This window comes from Bufo bufo, chromosome 4 (genome assembly GCF_905171765.1).
Source record: "Bufo bufo chromosome 4, aBufBuf1.1, whole genome shotgun sequence".
NCBI classification, from domain to species: Eukaryota; Metazoa; Chordata; class Amphibia; order Anura; family Bufonidae; genus Bufo; species Bufo bufo.
In genome coordinates this window covers 27775593-27796740 of record NC_053392.1, presented here as the reverse complement: position 1 = coordinate 27796740, position 21148 = coordinate 27775593, and the positions used below count along the sequence as shown (strand labels likewise).

Genomic DNA, 21148 nt, shown 5'->3' with positions numbered 1-21148 from the left:
TCAGGTCAAACATGATAACAGAGGTATGAGGGCTCTTGCGTCCTTAGACAATGAAAAAGCATTTGATTCAGTAGAATGGGAGTTTATGTGGGCAGTGCTGACTCAAATGGGCTTTCCGGAGAATTTTTTGTTCTGGTTACAAATGCTTTATAGATCCCCTTCGGCGAGAGTCAGGGTGAATGGGTACACATCGGACTCCTTCCCCTTGGGTAGAGGCACTAGACAGGGCTGCCCTCTCTCCCCCCTGTTATTTGCATTAATCATGGAACCTTTGTCGATACTCATATCCTCTAATTCAGGTATAGAAGGCTGGGAAATAGCTGGAATATCAGAGAAGCTTTCATTATATGCTGATGACATGTTGGTATACCTGGCTGATTCAGGGAAGTCCTTGGATACCCTTTTAGGTGTTGTTGATCGATTTGGGGGTTTCTCGGGTCTCCGTGTGAACTGGGCTAAGTCTAGTCTATGTCTGGTTGATGATGTTGACCCAGCTCGCATTTCGGTGAACAATAAGCTTCAGATTGTGGAGCAATTTACATATTTGGGGATTGTTGTTCATAGAGATGTGGCAAAATTTTATGATTTGAATGTTGCTCCTACAATGCAATCCATTACTCGAAAGCTAGAGGCTTGGGAAAACCTTCCTTTAACTCTGGTTGGGCGTATCAATGTGGTAAAAATGATTCTTCTCCCAAAATTGCTATACTTATATAGGGCTGCCCCAGTGTTACTCCCCAAGAGACATTTTGCTACTTTGGATAGGATAATCGCTCCCTTTCTATGGAATAAGTCTTCTCCCAGAATAGCGAGATCCACCCTCCAGGCGTCTTACCTGCGGGGGGGTCTTGCCTTGCCAAACCTGTACATGTACTATGTAGCGGTGCAGCTGAGCTATGTGGCTTGGTAGGTACGGGCTGACTCAGGTAACCCGGCGGTAGTGTTGGAGGCAGCTTTATTGGGGTCCTATGAGGCACTTACGAACTTGGCATATAGGAGGGGGGCTAGGTCTACAGTACACTACACCCAATCGATGGCTGCTGCAGTACAGATGTGGGTCAAATGGGGTCAGAAATGTAACCCTGATGAGAATGATATTACTTGGTCGCCATATTTGCCTTTGTGGAGAAACAGAGTGCTTCCGGAGCTGTTCTCATTACTGGAGTTTGAATTTTGGCCTCAGAGGGGGGTGCGCTACCTTACCCAACTATATGATAAAGGCCTATTTAGAACCTTTAATAGTTTGAAACAGGAATTTAATTTGCCCCAGCGTTGTTTGTATAGATATCTTCAACTCAGGCATGCCTGTCAGGCTCAGTTTGGTAGAGAACCTTTAAAACTGGAGTGTGGTACAGTTGAGGCAGTGATTAGGAGGGTTCCGTTGGTCAAACCAGTGTCGACCCTGTATGCGTCGTTGATGGCGTTGCAGGACTCCCCCCTGGACAGGGCATTTGTTAGGTGGAAAAGGGACATTGAAGGTTTGGAAGATGTTCATGTTAAAGAATCTAGCTGTACATGGAGATCTACAGTGGTAAGTGCTAGGGATCAGTTGATTCAAGTTAAATGGCTTCATAGAATTTATTATACTCCTGTGAGGCTATTTAAAATGGGTAAATTGCCGAACCCTCATTGCACAAGATGTGGACATGAAAACGGTTGTCTTATACACATGGTTTGGCAGTGTCCGATTATTCATGGCTTCTGGGAAGAAATCCATAAATATCTTAATGACAAACTAGGCTTTCCTAACGTCTGTACTGAGCTCACTAGTCTGTTGGGAGTAGCCAACGAGATTGTTCCAACCAAATTTGGCAGGAAGCTGTATAGAATACTCTTATACTATGCTAGGAAAACTATCCTTCTCAACTGGAAACCTCCTAAGAATCCTACTGTGCAACAATGGGTACATCTAGTTAATGCTGATCTTGAATTATACAAGTTTGTGTTTGAGAGAAGAGGGACCCCTGATCGCTTCATGAAGATATGGGACCCCTGGATTGGAGCCCAGACTCTAGTACCATAGATGACTGAAAGACTGTTCTGACCAATGAAGGCGTGTGTGAATGTGTGTGCGTGTGTGCAGTACTTTGAATCTTCCTTAGGATTGATATCTTGGGTACTGTTCATCCTGAAAGTGATATCTTTTTCTTCTGTCCCAAACTTGGGTCATGAGGAACTGTTATGATGGATCCCATGTATTTGATTTGTACTGGACTCAATTGATGATTGTCTGTATTTGATGTGTTCGTTATGCTTTTTGCTAAATTAATAAATAAAAAGATACTATTAAAAAAAAAGAAATGACAAGCTCAGAGTCTTGTCTACAAATGCTCGCAGTTTAGGGAATAAGATCAATAAACTTGAGGCTATAATGGCATCTGAGAATATAGATTTAGTGGCTGTTACTGAAATGTGGTTCAATGGTAGTAATGACTGGGATATAACAATACCAGGGTTCTCTCTATATAGAAAAGACAGAGAAGGCAAGAAGGGGGGAAGGGTGGCCCTGTATGTGAAAAATAGCATAAAATCTAATTTAATTCAAGTTAGCGAGACCAATTTAGAGTCAGTTTGGGTTACCTTGCAGCTTGATAATCATAGGGTAACTCGTGTCGGTGTGATATATAGAGACCACCTAGCCAAGTCAAAGAATTAGATGATCTACTAGTTGAGGAAATAGCTAAAATCACATTGAAGGGGGTAGTTATCATTATGGGAGACTTTAATCTTCCTGATGTAAACTGGAAAACCAAAATAGCTAGTTCTGCCAGGAGTACAGATATTCTAAATTCCCTACTGGGATTATCTCTACAGCAAGTAGTTGAGGAGCCAACCCGGAAGGAGGCCATTTTAGATTTAGTATTCACAAATGGGAATTTGTTATCTGATATTACTGTAGGGGAAAGCTTGGGATCTAGTGATCACCAGTCAGTGTGGTTTACTTTAAGTACAGTGACTGATTCACACCACACAAAAACAAAAGTTTTAGATTTTAGAAAAACAGACTTTTCTAAAATTAGATTAGTGGTATATGAGTCCCTATCAGATTGGAACAGTTTCAATGGAGTCCAGGAGAAATGGGACTACTTAAAAGTGGCACTAATGAAGGCAACAGAAAATTGCATTAGGCTTGTCAGTAAAAGCAAAAAAAGGAAGAGACCACTGTGGTACTCAGCAGAAGTGGCCAAAATCATTAAAAACAAAAAGATAGCATTTAGTAATTATAAAAAAATTAAAAAAAACGAGAATGACAGGCAAATTTATAAGATTAGGCAGAGAGAGAGGCCAAACAAGTTATAAGAGCTTCTAAAGCACAGGCAGAGGAGAAATTAGCTTAGTCAGTGAAAAAAGACGATAAAACATTCTTCAGATACATAAATGAAAAAAGGAAACTAAAACAAGGAATTACAAAATTAAAAACAAAAGAAGGAAGGTATATGGAAGAAGATAAAGAACTAGCTGACTGCCTCAATGAATACTTCTGTTCAGTTTTTACAAAGGAAAATGAAGGAAAAGGACCTCAGTTAGGAAGGAAGACTAATTAATCGTTTGATGCATGTGTCTTTACAGAGGAAGAGGTTCTATGTCAGCTGTCTAAAATTAATGCAAATAAGTCACAGGGGCCTGATGGGATACACCCAAAGCTATTAAAAGAGCTTAGCGGTGAACTAGCAAAACCATTAACAGATTTATTTAACCAATCACTGGCAACAGGAGTCGTCCCAGAAGATTGGAAATTAGCAAATGTTGTGCCCATTCACAAGAAAGGTAGTAGGGAGGAATCGGGCAACTATAGGCCAGTAAGCCTGACATCAATAGTGGGGAAATTAATGGAAACCATACTTAAGGAGAGGATTGTGGAACATCTAAAATCCCATGGATTGAAAGATGAAAAACAGCATGAGTTTACTTCAGGGAGATCATGCCAAACTAATCTTATTGATTTTTTTGATTGGGTGACTAAAATAATAGATGGCGGAGGTGCAGTAGACATCGCTTATCTAGACTTTAGTAAGGCTTTTGATACTGTCCCACATAGAAGGCTTATCAATAAATTGCAGTCTTTGGGCTTGGACTCCCATATTGTTGAATGGATTAGGCAGTGGCTGAGGGCCAGACAACAGAGGGTTGTAGTCAATGGAGTATATTCAGACCATGGTCTTGTTACCAGTGGGGTACCGCAGGGATCTGTTCTGGGACCCATATTGTTTAATATCTTTATCAGCGAAATTGCAGAAGGCCTCGATGTAAGGTGTGTCTTTTTGCTGATGACACAAAGATTTGTAACAGGGTTGATGTTCCTGGAGGGATGCACCAAATGGAAAAGGATTTAGGATAATTAGAGGAATGGTCAAAAATCTGGCAACTAAAATTTTATGTTGATAAGTGCAAGATAATGCACCTGGGGCATAAAAACCCAAGAGCAGAATATAAAATCTGTGATACAGTCCTAACCTCAGTATCTGAGGAAAGGGATTTAGGGGTCATTATTTCAGAAAACTTAAAGGTAGGCAGACAATGTCATAGAGCAGCAGGAAATGCTAGCAGACTGCTTGGGTGTATAGGGAGAGGCATTACCAGTAGACAGAGGGAGGTGCTCATGCCGCTCTACAGAGCACTAGTGAGACCTCATTTGGAGTATTGTGCGCAGTACTGGAGACCATATCTCCAGAAGGATATTGATACTTTGGAGAGAGTTCAGAGAAGAGCTACTAAACTGGTACATGGATTGCAGGATAAAACTTACCAGGAAAGATTAAAGGACCTTAACATGTATAGCTTGGAAGAAAGACGAGACAGAGGGGATATGAGAGAAACTGCTAAATACATAAAGGAAATCAACAAGGTAAAAGTGGAGAGAATATTTAAGCCTTTTAGGTTCTTGACTAAGTCTCTTCAACTCTTCACTGTAGAATCTCTGTTGACTGAGTCTTATAACTGTTTCTTCAGCTTTCATTCGTTCTTCTACATTCAACAATTCCTTCTTTCTTATTTCCATTTGCCTAACATGTATAGCTTGGAAGAAAGAGGAGACAGAGGGGATATGATAGAAACTTTTAAATACATAAAGGGAATCAACAAGGTAAAAGAGGAGAGAATATTTAAAAGAAGAAAAACTTCTTCAAGAGGACATAGTTTTAAATTAGAGGGGCAAAGGTTTAAAAGTAATATCAGGAAGTATTACTTTACTGAGAGAGTAGTGGATGCATGGAATAGCCTTCCTGCAGAAGTGGTAGCTGCAAATACAGTGAAGGAGTTTAAGCATGCATGGGATAGGCATAAGGCCATCCTTCATATAAGATAGGGCCAGTGGCTATTCATAGTATTCAGTATATTGGGCAGACTAGATGGGCCAAATGGTTCTTATCTGCCGACACATTCTATGTTTCTATGTTTCAATGTTTCTATTACCAGACTGTAGTAGGGCATACATTTAAATTACATGGAGAGGGATATAATAGGACAGAACTACAACTCCCAGCTTTCCTAAGATGTTATGTAGGTTATCTCAGGACACCACCAACCTCACAGTGACATCCCATAGGTCCTTCACCAGTCCTTTATGCTGGTCACATTATGATGACATCACCAAAGGTCCTCCAGACTTCTTCTGCTCTGCCCTTCTATTCATTGGCTTCCTGCACTGGTCACATGGTGGTCTTTCTTCAGATCTTACATTCTCTTTTCACACAGGTAGCTATAAATATAAAACTGTAATTAGTGTGCGGGGCCTATCCTCCACTGTGGGCCCCCTTCCCTCAGGGGCCCTATAGCAGCTGCGTGGTCTGCTTCTATTGGAGGTATGCCACTGACCAAGATGCAAATGAGCATCCCTTTCTTCCCAGAATTCCAGATGAGCATGTATGACCTATAAGTCTCCTCACGCAGATTAAGATGATCTCTCCCCAAGATTGTACCCCCCAAAATCTGGACATGGGATAGCACAGCAGATGCAGTAGTAGGAGTAGCAGAAGAGTGACAGTGGCCTGTATACATTTTCTGGTATTTATCTAGTGCTCTTGGGCTTGAGGCTAAGCTACAGGCACCACCATACAATGGCAAGTGGGAATTATTCCATTCACAAGTGCTGCTACATTTTGACTTTTTTGTATCTTTCATGCAGTAGCGTCAGGGAGGTGTCTGGCTCCAAATTTATTCTGCAACAGGGTAACAATCCCAAACATACAGTAAATATCACTAATAGTTATCTTCAGAGTAAAGCCTCATTCACACGTCCATGCTGAAATCCGTAAGCAGGTGGTCAGTGATGCATCCTTGAAGCTGTCCCTGAAGGGTTAGTGTGTCAGTTTTTTGTTGTCCGTGTTGCATCCGTGTTTCACTGACACTGAGCAACTGAAAAATAATTTTCAAAGAATCTCTTCTTAATGATCCATGAAACACTGATGCAACACGGATGGCATTGGTGGTTTTCATGGAAACATAGACTAAAATGGGCGTGATGGATCCGTGAACACAGACAAAATAGAGCATGCATCCGCGCTAAAAACACGGACCCACGGACCGTGCTAAAACACTGATGTGTGAATACACACATTAAAATGAACGGGGACGTGTGCTGTCCGTCAAGAACACGTACAGCACATGTCCGTTAAAACACTAACGTGTGAATGAGGCTTAAAGAAGAGGAGTCCTGAAGGTGATGATATGGCCCCCATCCTGATCTCAACATTATCCAGTTTGTCTGGGATTTTGCGAAGAAACAAAAGGCGTTAAGGAAGCCTACATCCATAGAAGATCTGTGATTAGTCCTCCTTGCTGATTTCCTTCAAAAACTATGTGTGAGTGTACGTAGAAGAATTAATGCTGAAGGCAAAGGGCGGTTACACCAAATATTGATTGGATTTAGATTTCTCTAAAAATTAAACTATTAACACTTCTTTTTTAAACAATTTTTACTTTGCGACAGTTTTTCCATACATGATATATATATATACGGTATATATATTGTTACTCTCAGTGGGTGTGAAATCACTGTGTCAACCAACTGGCAGCCACCAGACCACTACTTCCTGGAGAAGTCACAGTGTGGTTGACAGTTGACCCACATACAGTTGTGTTCAAAATAATAGCAGTGTGTTTAAAATAAAGTAAATAAAGCTCAAAATCCTTCTAATAGCTCTTATTTCAATACACACAAATGCATTGGGAACACTACACATTCTATTCCAAATCAAAACATGAAGAAAAATATATCAAATTGGTGTTGTTCCTCTAAAAAAAATTGAAGAAAAGTGCCAAAAAATAGCAGTTTGTATTCTTCTTTACAAACCCAAACATTCACTATATGAACTGAGAAATGTTTGAAGATTTTGCTTTCCTTTGAATCACTTCCCTAATATTTAGTTGTATAACCGCTGTTTCTGAGAACTGCTGTAGATCTGTGATGCTCGGAGTCACCACCTTCTGGCCCCTGTGACCAGGTATTCCAGCCCAGGATGATTGGACTACATTCCATAGTTCTTCTGTATTTCTTGGTTTTGCCTCAGAAACTGCATTTTTGATGTCAACAAGTTTTCTATTGGATTAAGATCTGGGGATTGGGCTGTCCACTCCATAACATCAATCTTGTTGGTCTGGAACCAAGATCTTGCACGTTTACTGGTGTGTTTGGGGTCGTTGTCTTGTTGGAACACCCATTTCAAGGGCATTTCCTCTTCAGCATAAGGCAGCATGACCTCTTCAAGTATTCTGATATATTAAGACAAATCTATGATCCCTGGTATGCGATAAATAGGCCCAACACTGGAGAAACATCCCCATATCATAATGCTTGTCCACCATGCTTCTCTGTCTTCACAGTGTACTGTGGCTTGAATTCAGTGTTTGGGGGTCGTCTGACAAACTGTCTCCGGCCACTAGACCCAAAAAGAACAATCTAACTTTCATCAGTCCACAAAATGTCTCTTTAGGCCGGTCAATGTGCTCTTTGGCAAATCGCAACCTCTTTAGCACATGACTTTTTTTAACAGTGTGACTTTGCAGGGGCTTCTTGCAGATAGTTTGGCTTCACATAGGCGTCTTCTAATTGTAACAGGACTCACAGGTAGCTTTAGACCTTCTTTGATCTTCCTGGAGCTGATTGTTGGCTGAGTCCTTGCCATTTTGGCTATTCTTCTATCCATTCGAATTGCAGTTTTTCGCTTTCTTCCACATCTTTCAGGTTTTGGTTGCCATATTAAAGCTTTTGCGATCATTTTAGCTGAGCAGCCTATCATTTTCTACACTTCTTTATATGTTTTCCCCTCTCAAATCAACTTTTGAATCAAGGTACGCTGTTCTTCTAAACAATGTCTGGAACGCCCCATTTTTCTCAGAATTTCAGAGAGAAATGCACTGTAACCAGCATGTACAACATTTGCTGCCTTCCTTTCTTAAATAAGGGCAATAATTGCCACCTGTTTTTCAAAGAATGAATGACCTCACTCATTGAACTCCACACTGCTATAATTTTGAACATGCCCCTTTCACTAAGTGATTGAATTTCACAGAATCAGCAGCATGCATGGCATGACTGTTGGGTCTGTTGGATTTCTATTACTCTACTACTAATTCTAGTACATTTTTTGCCATGTAGAAATATCATTTCTACCAAAAAAAAGTGATTGATCAAGTTAGTGATGTCTGACTGCTATTATTTTGAACACAACTGTAGGTCAGAGACACCAAAGGATCAATCAATTCTTTTAGTCAGTAACAGGCCAAGCTTGGGGCAGGCAGAGTTTGTGCAAATCCAAAGGTCAGGACAGGCAGCACAGGGTCAGTACGGTGATCAGGCATGGGTCAGGTCATGCTGCAAAGGGTCAGAATCCGTCAGAGGTTTGGGCAGAAGTCAGTACATGGCAGACAAGAAGGTTATAGCACCTTTTCAGGTTGTAGCAAGCTAGTGAATCTATTGTTCAGGCAGAGTATGAGATAAGCAGTACAGCATATGTAGACATTAGAAACAGCCTAGCAGCTGAGCACAGAACCAAAGGAAGGTTTGCAATAATAATTCTTGCAATACTGCAGAATAAAGTTAGGTTCAATGAAGAATATACCCAATAAACGCATAGTACACCAATGCCTGGGCCTACTGCCTTAGTGCTGGACCTGCAAAAGACACAGTGTGAGTGGAGCGGTGCCCGTACCAACCCAAAGTAGTGGGCAGTGGCTGGCACAGGCTGCCGATGTAACATATATGCAGCCGTCTAAAGAGGGATTGAGATTTTTATTGTGCTTGGGATCTTTACCTATATACAGTACATTGTAAAAAGCCTTTAAGAAAATGCAAAACCTGCTTATCCTGTTATTTGCCATTACTTTATATTTTCTATATAGATTTAACTATTTCAGTTAAAGAGAATCTGTCACCACGATTCTGGACTATTATCTGCAGTAATACATAAGTGGTAGAAGTGGTAGAAGAAGTCCAGATAACTATTTTTTATTTTAGTACTGCCCCCGATTACCCCACTGTCAGCAATCAAATCTATGCAGAAATACACAAACCGGACTGCTGTGCTAAAATAGAGGACTGTAGGAACATAAAAAACTAAGTTTCATCCTATTGTTAGGACAGCTGCCTATGGCCGCCACTGCCCTGCTCGCTGTGGGCATGGACGCTGCACTACTGACCATGTTGCAGCTAAAATATAGATTTGTCTCTTTCTTACATTTCCTATTGGCCCAACGTATGATGCGTGGCAAACAATGACCAGACCGGGGATTTGTAATTGAAAGCAACAGTTTTGACTAAAGAGCAACTATAATAACTATAATCACTAACCTGATCAATCACTTTTTTTGGTAAAAATGATATTTCTACACTGCAAATAATTTACTAGCAGGTGTAGTAGAGTAATAGAAATCCAACAGACCCAACAGTCATGACATGCATGCTGCTTATTCTCTGTAATTCATTCACTTATTGAAAGGGGCATGTTCAAAATAATAGCAGTGTGGAGTTCAATGAGTGAGGTCATTCATTCTTTGAAAAACAGGTGGCAATTATTGCCCTTATTTAAGGAAGGAAGGCAGCAAATGTTGTACATGCTGGTTACAGTGCATTTCTCTCTGAAATTCTGAGGAAAATGGGTCATTCAAGACATTGTTCAGAAGAACAGCGTACCTTGATAAAAAAGTTGATTGGAGAGGGGAAAACATATAAAGAAGTGCAGAAAATAATAGGCTGCTCAGCTAAAACTATCGCAAATGCTTTAAAATGGCAACCAAAACCTGAAAGATGTGGAAGAAAGCAAAAAACTACCATTCAGATGGATAAAAGAATAGCCAAAATGGCAAGGACTCAGCCAACAATCAGCTGCAGGAAGATCAAAGAAGGTCTAAAGTTACCTGTGAGTACTGTTACATTTAGAAGACGCCTATGTGAAGCCAAGCTATCTGCAAGAAGCCCCCTCAAAGTCCCCATGTGCTGAAGAGGTTACAATTTGCCAAAGAACACATTGACCGGCCTAAAGAGACATTTTGTGGACTGATGAAAGTAAGATTGATCTTTTTGGGTCTAGTGGCCGGAGACAGTTTGTCAGACGACCCCCAAACACTGAATTCAAGCCACAGTAGACTGTGAAGACAGTGAAGCATGGTGGCACAATCATTATGATATGGGGATGTGTCTCATACTACAGTGTTGGGCCTATTTATCGCACACCAGGGATCATGGATCAGTTTGAATACATCAGAATACATGAAGAGGTCATGCTGCCTTATGCTGAAGAGGAAGTGCGCTTGAAATGGGTGTTCAAACAAGACAATGACCCCAAACACACCAGTAAATGTGCAACATCTTGGTTCCAGACCAACAAGATTGACGTTATAGAGCGGTCAGCCCAATCCCCGGATCTTAATCCAATAGAAAACTTGTGGGGTGACATCAAAAATGCAGTTTCTGAGGCAAAACCAAGAAATAGAGAAGAACTATGGAATGTAGTCCGATCATCCTGGGCTGGAATACCTGTCCACAGGGGCCAGAAGTTGGTTGACTCCATGCAACACAGATCTACAGCAGATTTTAGAAACAGTGGTTATACAACTAAATATTAGTGAAGTGATTCAAAATCTTCAAACATTATCAGTTTCTATAGTGAATGTTTGCGTTTGTAAAGAAGAATACAAACACTGCTATTTTTTTGAACAGTCTAATATTCAGTTCTCTTCAATTTTTTTTAGAGGAACAACACAAATTTGATATATTTTTCTTCATGTTTTAATTTGGAATAGAATGTGTAGTGTTCCCAATGCATTTGTGTGTATGGAAATAAAAGCTATTAGAAGGATGTTGAGCTTTATTCACTTTTTTTTAAACATACTGCTATTATTTTGAACACAACTGTAAAGATATAATGAGCTGGAACATGGTGGTGTTCTCCAGAGAAACCTATTAACTAAGTTCTGTATTAACTGAATAAAAGGTTCTTATTTATTCTTGTATTGAGTTATGACATAAATTACATATTTTTTATAGATATGGAAGGATGCTTGAGGTGTCCTGAAGACCAGTGGTCTAATGAGAGAAGAGACACCTGTATCCCGCGATTACTTGACTTCCTCTCATATGAAGATACATTGGGATTATCTCTCATTATTATCAATCTCTTCTTCTGTTCTGTGACGGTCGTTGTGTTGGGGATATTTATAAAGCACAAGAACACTTTAATTGTGAAAGCCAATAACCAGAACCTGAGCTATATCCTGCTCCTGTCTCTGCTCTTCTCATTCCTATGTCCTCTCTTATTCATTGGACGTCCCACAAGGATGTCATGTCTGCTCCGACAAGTAGCTTTTGGAAACATTTTCAGTCTTGCAGTTTCTTCCATTTTAGCTAAAACAGTCACTGTAGTCTTGGCTTTTCGTGCCATCCAACCAGGCAGGACACTGAGGCAGTGGTTGGGGAGACGTCTGGCCACATCATTACTCATTACTGGTACAATAGGAGAGGTTGTGATCTGTGTCTTCTGGTTGTCTTTCTCTCCACCATTCCCAGATTATAACACTGAGATAGAGGTTGGAAAGATAATATTACAGTGTAATGAGGGATCTGCCATTGCTTTCTACTTGGTCATCGGCTACATTGGATTTCTGGCCATGTTGAGCTTTATTGTAGCCTTCTTGGCCAGGAAACTTCCAGACACCTTCAATGAGGCTCAGTACATCACCTTCAGCATGCTGGTGTTCTGCAGTGTGTGGATCTCCTTCATCCCAGCCTATCTCAGCACCAAGGGGAAGGACATGGTGGCTGTGGAAATTTTTGCCATCACATCCTCCAGTGCTGGACTTCTGGGCTGTATCTTCATTCCCAAATGTTACATTATTCTAATGAGACCAGAACTGAACGTAAAGTCCAATTTATGTTTTGGACAAGCAAAACTATAATGGAGAATTATAGTTTATAGTCCAGATTCTCTGTTCTTTCCATAGTCTTCTTTTCTACGTTCATAGTTACCTGTTTGCTTTTTATTGCTTCTGTCCGCTGGACTGTTTTGTGATTAATCGTAAACAAGTTCTTGTCTTAGTTCTTATAGTACCTTTAAATATAAGATATCTGTCTGTTTATCTATCTATCTCTATACTATCTAACTATCTATCCACAGTATTTATTAGTCTGTCTTTCTGTCTCATATCTATCTAATCTATCTGTCTATTTCTGTCCAATATTTAAACCAAATAAAAAACAATAATGAAAGTTACAGAAATGTTAACAAGAAATAAAATCTCCCATCCACAAAGACTTTTGAGTACCGATCTCTGATGCAAATTGAATATTTGAAGAATACAAATATGATGCATAACATTGGTCTGCCAGGAGAGACCCACCATTATATTGTCTAGTTGGCCTGAATTATTATCACCTACAGGGGTTGTCCAGTCTTGGAACCAACAACCCCTATGTTCCAGACCTATTCCCCAGAACATGAAAAAGCACACTCGCCTGCCCCCAATCCCGCCACTGCTCTGTTTCCGACCGCTTCCTGTTCCCATGGGATCAGGAAGCGGATTGGTCCCGTGACTGCTGTGGCCAATCACAGGCTTCAGTGGTCACAGTCGTTAATGTTATCTCATTGCTGTAAGGTGCTGTTCAAAGCCAATGTAACCATTGATGCCTGGGATTGGTTGAAGGGCCACAGAACCTAAAAGCCCAGAAGCAGAAAGGAATAGAGCAATAGCAGGACTGTTAGTAGGTGAGTGATTTTTTTTATGGACACAGGTCTGAACCTTAGGTGTTGGCAGTTCATAGGCAGGACGACCCTTTTATTGACCGGTCTGTAGATAAGTGGATTAATTTGGGCCATTATTCTTGGATCTATGTCATTCACCTGGGGAATATTCCTCCATCATGAAGGTTATTTCTGCGTTTATGGACTATTTGTGTAAGCTATTTTTATATAGGTTAACTTTATGAGGAAGCAATCCATTTAGTGAGGATCATAGGATCATTTGTGACATCTCATTAAGTCCCATAGGCACACAAGACCCCAATTTATTTTAATATGTACTAAAATTCTCCTTTTTTAAATGCATCAAATCTATTATTTAACCTAATACATAAATGTATTGTCCGACCCACATGAATGAATTGCTAGCTGGGTGTTACCAGTAGAGACTGCCTTGCGATTTGCCCGGCGGTCGTTTTGCGGCAAACTTTGCGCGGTCACGATTCACCGAACATATGGCAATGTTCGCCGGCGCCATATTCTTTTGCACTGCGCCGAACTTTGACCCATGACACATCCAATAGGTGGGACAGGACAGCTAATTGAGACATTTCAGCACATGGACACACCATCAACCTATAAAAGAACCCGATCTGGCAGCCATTTTACAGTGCCATGCAAAAGTATTCACCCCCCTTGACTTTTTTCGTATTTTGTTACTTAAGTTCAATGTTTTGTTAATCTGAATTTTATGTGATGGATCAGAACACAATAGTCTAAGTTGGTGAAGTGAAATAAGAAAAATATATAAATAAAACTATTGTTCAGAAATAGAAAACAGAAAATTGTCATGTGCGTATGTATTCACCCCCTTTGTTATGAAGACCATAAAAAGCTCTGATGCAACCAATTGCCTTCAGAAGTCACATAATTAGTGAAATGATGTCCACCTATGTGCAATCTAAGTGTCACATGATCTGTCATTACATATACACGCCTTTTTTGAAAGGCCCCAAAGGCTGCAACACCTAAGCAAGAAGCATCACTAACAAAACACTGCCATGAAGACCAAGGAACTCTCCAAACAAGTTAGGGACAATGTTGTTGAGAAGTACAAGTCAGGGTTAGGTTATAAAAAAATATCCAAATCTTTGATGATGCACAACAGCAAACCTGCCAAGAGACGGCCGCCCACCAAAAACTCATGGACCGGGCAAGGAGAGCATTAATCAGAGAGGCAGCACAGAGACCTAAGGTAACCCTGGAGGAGCTGCAGATTTCCGCAGCAAAGACTGGAGTATCTGTAAATAGGACGACAATAAGCCGTACGCTCCATAGAGTTGGGATTAATGGCAGATTGGCCAGACGAAAGCCATTACTTTCAGCTAAAAACAAAAAGGCACTTTGTGAGTTTGCAGAAAGGACTCCCAAAATGTATGGAGGAAGGTGCTCTGGTCTGATGAGACTTAAATTGAACTTTTCGGCCATCAAAGAAAACTCTATGTCTGCGCAAACCCAACACATCACATCACCAACATAACACCATCCCCACAGTAAAACATAGTGGTGGCAGCATCATTCTTGGCAGGGGGGGGGGGGGGGGGTTCAGCAGCTGGGACTGGGAAACTGGTCAGAGTTGAGGGAAAGATGGATGGTGCTAAATACAGGGATGTTCTGGAGCAAAACCTGTACCACTCTGTGCTTGATTTGAGGCTAGGACGGAGGTTCACCTTCCAGCAGGACAATGACCCCAAACACACTGCTAAAGCAACACTTGAGTGATTTAAGGGGAAACATGTAAATGTGTTGAAATGGCCGAGTCACAGCCCAGATCTCAATCCAATAGAAAATCTGTGGTCAGACTTAAAGATTGCTGTTCAAAAGCTCAACCCATCCAACTTGAAGGAGCTGGAGCAGTTTTGCAAGGAGGAATAGGCAAAAATACCAGTGGAAAGATGTGGCAACTGCTCATAGAGACTTATCCAAAGCGACTTGGAGCTGTGATTGCCGCAAAAGGTGGCCTTACAAAGTATTGACTTTAGGGGGGTGAATAGTTATGCACATAGATTTTTTCTGTTATTTTGTCCTATTTGTTGTTTGCTTGACAATAAAAAAAAAAAAACATCTTCAAAGTTGTGGGCATGTTCTGTAAATTAAATGATGCAAATCCTCAAACAATCCATGTTTTTATTTTATTTTTATATATATTTTTTTTCCTTTTTTTAAATGCAAAGTGAAAAACAACACACATTATAATAGAAAAGACAACAAATGCAAGATAGTCATTAAGGGGAATAGTAAACTACCCAATGAGAGAGAGCAAAATCCTGCATAAATTATGAATATCACAATAGATTCAGGATTAATATAGAAGAAATAAAACTATAACTTCCCCCCATCCTCCCTAATTGGCTGTCATCACTACAGCTCTATTAAATGCAGCTATAATTACGATAATAATTGTGTCTTAACAGTTCCACGTGCCGCTCTGTTTATTTTCCATATCCTCATAGATTTTAATTTGTCGAAGGTACTGGATCCATTCATTTAGCAAAGGTGGGGAGACAGACCCCCAGTATTTAATTAAGATAACTTTTGCCATCAAACCCCTCATCCAAATCTGTCTGACCCAGACCGGAATTACAGTGTCTGAAGCAAAATATCCCAACATTACCGTCAACATCCCGGGGTTATATGTCGAAGAGGACTCCTTTTGTAGGGCCACAAAAACCTGTTCCCAGTACCATTTTAATTTGCTGCAGTTCCAAAGTAAATGGCCAAAATCCGCATTCACACATCCACATTTAGGACAGCAGCAATCTCGGCCTTTATTTTGAGGAAATTTCGCTTGGGTTTTTGGCGTATAGTACAATCGGTGCAAGATCTTAAATTGAATTAATCTGTGAGCATTAGAAATTGTGGCCTTTCTTACATTTCTATAACTACTGGTCCATTGTAGTGGGGGGCAATGCAACTCTTGCTCCCATTTACTTGGGCTTTTAAATACAGTTATGGTTGCCAATGCCATTTGAAGTTTACAGTATAAGCTAGCTATCTTAACCCTCTCATATGTCTGGGCATAACAATAATCAAAAAATAAATTCTCCCGTGGAAAAATATAACCTTTATTGCTAGAGGCCTCATATACGTGTTTAAGACGTGCATACATAAACAAATCTAATGATGTACTATCAGTGAAATTAAATTCCAAAAAAGATTTAAAATGTCCTAAAGAAAAAAGATGACTCACATTGACAACCCCCTTACGGAGCCAATAAATAAAATCTGTGATTTTGAAAAATTCCACCAGATTCCTGTTCTCCCACAGAGGGGTGAAGGCAAAAGAATTGGAAACTTTAAGAATCCTCTTGAGCTTATTCCAAACCCACTGTAGGGTGCAGGGTATCAATAGGGACTTCCTCAATCCCAAATAACCAGATTCCATATATGTGAAAATATTCTCTATTGGTTTATCCATAACCTGAGTTAAATATTGTGCAAGTATCCTTGAAAAAAAGGAAGTGATAACCCGCCCTCCGATTCCGACATCCATAGATATCTTTGTTTTATACGCACCCTCTTCCTTCCCCATATTTGATCGTTAATAAGAGTCTCCAATCTATGGAAAAAGATATCATCGATCCAAACAGGGGAAGCACACATCGGGTACATCACCATAGGCAGAATGATCATTTTAACCAGTGCTATTCGATCAGTCTGTGCCAGTATCAATTTCTGCCAAGCGCATATTTTGGACTTAACTTTATTCAAAACTGGGGCCAAATAAGGTCATAGAACCTGTTTATGGGAACCCCAATCTTAACCCCCAAGTAGACCAAGGTTTCATTGGGGGCAAGAACCCGAACTCCACTCCCCTCATCTACGGTCTTGCGGTTCAGCGGTCCAATTAATCAAATAGCCTGATAATTTACCGAAATCCTCTATTGCTTCCATCACATGGGGAAGGATCTTCCATCCCTGATCCAGAAACAGAATAACATCATCGGCATAGAGGCTTATTTTATCGCTCACTCCTGCCACCCCAAAGCCGTCTATGCGGTTATCTGATCGGATCATACAGGCCAACTGTTCAATAAATAAGGCAAAAAGGAGGGGAGAAAGGGGGCATCCCTGTCTCATCCCTCGCCGCATCGTAACAGGAGAAGAACTAATGCCATTAATGTTAATACAAGCTGACGGCTGTTCATATAGCATTTGGGTCATTTCTATGAATGCATTCCCCAAACCGAAATGCGACATAGTGGACCACAAAAAAGACCACTCCATCCTGTCAAACGCCTTAGCGGCGTCTAGAGACAGGGCGGAGTGGTCTATACTACACCCAACAGAGAGATTCAGAAACACCCTATAAAAACTCATCTGTATCTGCCGGGCTGGAATGAATCCCATCTGGTTGGGATGTACCAGAGAGGCTATTACCCTCTTCAAGTGATTAGCTTGTGTTTAAGAGCGATATGGGGCTATATGACCCCATATCGCATATATCTTTATCCCTTTTCAATACCAAGGTGATCACTGCCTCTCTAAATGATGGAGGTAAAGAACCAGATAAACAGGATTCATTCAAGACCTGTACAAAAATTGGGAGGAGCGATTTGGCGTGGTACCTATAAAGTTCAAACGGGAGACCGTCAGGGAAAGGGGATGAATTGTATTTCAACATTGGAAGTATCGATCGCAACTCATCCAGAAGAATGGGGTGATCCAGCATTTCCCTATCCTGTGGGTCTAGCTGGGGGAGCCCCAATTGTTGTAGGTATTGATCCATGTCATCCCGACTAGGAATAGGGTCAGACTGATAAAGAGAGGACTAGTACTTCACAAATTCCTCTCTAATCATCTCTGGGGACCTCACCCAATTACCCTTTGAACCCCTAATCTCCCTTATGCTAGTAGCCTCTCTCTGATTGGAAACTAACCGTGCCAAAAACGTCCCCGTTTTGCCCGATTCACAGAAACGGTTTTGACCTTGAAAAAGGAGCTTGTGATGAGCTTTACTATACTGAAGTGTCTTAAGCTGTGAATTATCAAATGAAAGAAACAGGTCAGCACTTCACCTTGTATTGCACGCTGCACGGGAGAGGAGCAACCTCCAATATATAACAGGTAAAGAATCCCAGCTGCTGTGTCTTTGTGAATAAGCTTCTTTTTTATTTTTCCATGAAAGTAAAGAGTCCTACAACCAGGACGCGTTTCGGCATGCAAGCCTTTCTCAACAGGTACATCCAAAAAGAAAAATCAAGTCATATATAGCATGTAGTGCCGCCCATTTGGGGACGTCTCCACCCATACTAGTGGGTGGTGTTAAATCAATGATCAATCAACTAATCAAACAAAGTAAAACAACGTAACACATGGCAGAGTTTGTTTTCTACCTTATTGAAGAATCTAAATGTCCTTTTCGTCATAAGGCTGAGGTCTAAAGGAAATATATAAGAAATGTATTAAACATTTATCTGTTTACAAAAACTTACAAGTATGTGACCTCATAGTCCCTGTTTAGACCCCTTGGATGCAGTGTGCCAAGAGTATGTATCCAAAAGGCCTCTCTTCTAAGGAGAAGTCTTTTGACATCACCTCCTCTTCTAGGTCTCTTTACCTGTTCCAACACTTGAAACCGCAAATGTGCGATAGTATGTTTACATTTTTCAAAATTATATGGGACCGGTAACATAAGTTTTTTTGTCCTAATATCGGATTTATGCTTACTAATCCGATCCCTCACTGCCTGCATTGTCTCACCCACATATAACAGGCCACAAGGACATTTAATAAGATATATTACATTTGTTGAGTCGCAAGTAAAAAAAACTTTTACTCCAAAGCTTTTCCCAGTATGTGGATGATGAAATGAAGGGCCTTTAATTACATGGGAGCACTGTAGACAATGCAGGCAGGGCGAAGTACCCATCCGTGGCGTGGATATCCGTTGTTGTTTCAATGTAGCTTTAGTGCTGCCCAAATCCGCATGTACTATTTTGTCACGGTAATTTGGATTCCTTTTATTGCAGATAAGGGGAGGATATTTAAATTTATCTACATGCGGATATGATTTATTTAACAAGTGCCAATGTTTCTTGACCGTATTGTCAATACCCACGTTAAATGGATGAAATTTATGGATCAGTGCAATTCTGGACATCTTAACCCCATCTTTTAAGACCCTATCACCTTGTATCCCTTCCCTAGCTTCCTTCAGAACAGTTAGTGGATAACCACGTTCCTGAAATCTTTCTGTCATTTCTGCTATTCTTATGTTTTGTATGATTGGATCTGAGACTATTCGTTTAACTCTTTGATATTGGGACCTAGGGATCGCTTTCTTTAGGGACACAGGGTGGGCACTTTTAAAATGGAGTATGCTATTTCTATCAGTGTCCTTAAGGTGGATGTCTGTAAACAAATGACCACTAGGGTCCTTAACGACCCTGGTGTCCAGGAAACTCACCATATTGGTGTCACAAGTGATAGTAAATCGTAAACCATCAACAGCAGTATTAAGATGGTCCATGAAACCAGATAGGGTCTCACGGGGCCCCGCCCATATGCAAAAAATATCGTCGACAAACCTTTTCCAGATAATGACATTTTTACGGAATAATTCATTATTGTATACATTATTTTCTTCAAATCCACAGAGTGGGATCTCGGATCTGGGTGGAGATGTCCCCAAATGGGCGGCACTACATGCTATATAAGACTTGATTTTTCTTTTTAAGCTGTGAATTGGCCTCCTTCAACTGGGTTATATATTGCTCATTATAATGAGCAACTAATGCATCCTGTAAGCTCCTGATTGTCTCTGTAAGCTGTTGCTCCCTTCGTCATAATTCAAGTCTATACCTATTGATTTTAGTAAAATATACTCCCCTTATATGGGCCTTCAATGCATCCCACACATAGTGTATATGTGTAGAGCCTACATTAAAGCTCCAGAATTCCTGTATATCCAGATCAATTCAATGTTGCTCCCCTATCACATCAAACCAATGCAAATTCAGTTTAAAGATTTTACCTGGGGCTGGGAAGTCCACCTCTCTGAACGATATCAGAACTGGGGAATGATCTGAAATTCCATGGGGTTCATACTTCATTTTCACAATTTCATGACTAAAATCACGACTTGCAAAGGCCAGATCTATACGTAACATTGACCCATAGGACTGGCTAAAGCAAGAAAAGATTATCTTATTGCCATAGAGGTGGCGCCAGATATCAACCAGCGCCAGCTCCCGGCAAATAGTACTCAAAGGGGCACCAGTCCGACCTCGGTCAGAGGAGATAGAAAAACGATCCAGCTCAGGGTCAGGAACAGAGTTAAAGTCTTCCGCTACTAATAGTGGACATTGATTTTTTGTGGCTATATATTTAGATAATAGAGAAAAGACAGTTGATTTATATGGTGGGGGATTATAAATAAACGCAAATATAATCTCCTGCCCGTTCCAGAAACCATGCAAGAAAAAAAATCTTCCTTCCTTATCAATCATATTATCCACCGGTTGAAACTCCATCCCACGGTGAATATACACTCATCTAAAGAATTATTAGGAACACCTGTTCTATTTCTCATTAATGCAATTATCTAGTCAACCAATCACATGGCAGTTGCTTCAATGCATTTAGGGGTGTGGTCCTGGTCAAGAGAATCTCCTGAACTCCAAACTGAATGTCAGAATGGGAAAGAAAGGTGATTTAAGCAATTTTGAGCGTGGCATGGTTGTTGGTGCCAGACGGGCCGGTCTGAGTATTTCACAATCTGCTCAGTTACTGGGATTTTCACGCACAACCATTTCTAGGGTTTACAAAGAATGGTGTGAAAAGGGAAAAACATCCAGTATGCGGCCGTCCTGTGGGCCAAAAATGCCTTGTGGATGCTAGAGGTCAGAGGAGAATGGGCCGACTGATTCAAGCTGATAGAAGAGCAACGTTGACTGAAATAACCACTCGTTACAACC

The 21148-nt window shown here is 40.6% G+C and overlaps 1 protein-coding gene across 1 annotated transcript in view; it reads left to right on the top strand.

Moving 5' to 3' along the window:
* LOC120998924 (vomeronasal type-2 receptor 26-like) overlaps nucleotides 1-20730 on the top strand; it is a 106811-nt gene extending 86081 nt beyond the window's left edge. The window contains exons 4-5 of the mRNA XM_040429803.1: nucleotides 11483-12343; nucleotides 20639-20730. Coding sequence (XP_040285737.1) covers nucleotides 11483-12343; nucleotides 20639-20730 — 953 coding nt within the window. The remainder of the gene's footprint in view (nucleotides 1-11482; nucleotides 12344-20638) is intronic.
* The last annotated feature ends 418 nt before the right edge of the window (nucleotides 20731-21148 follow it).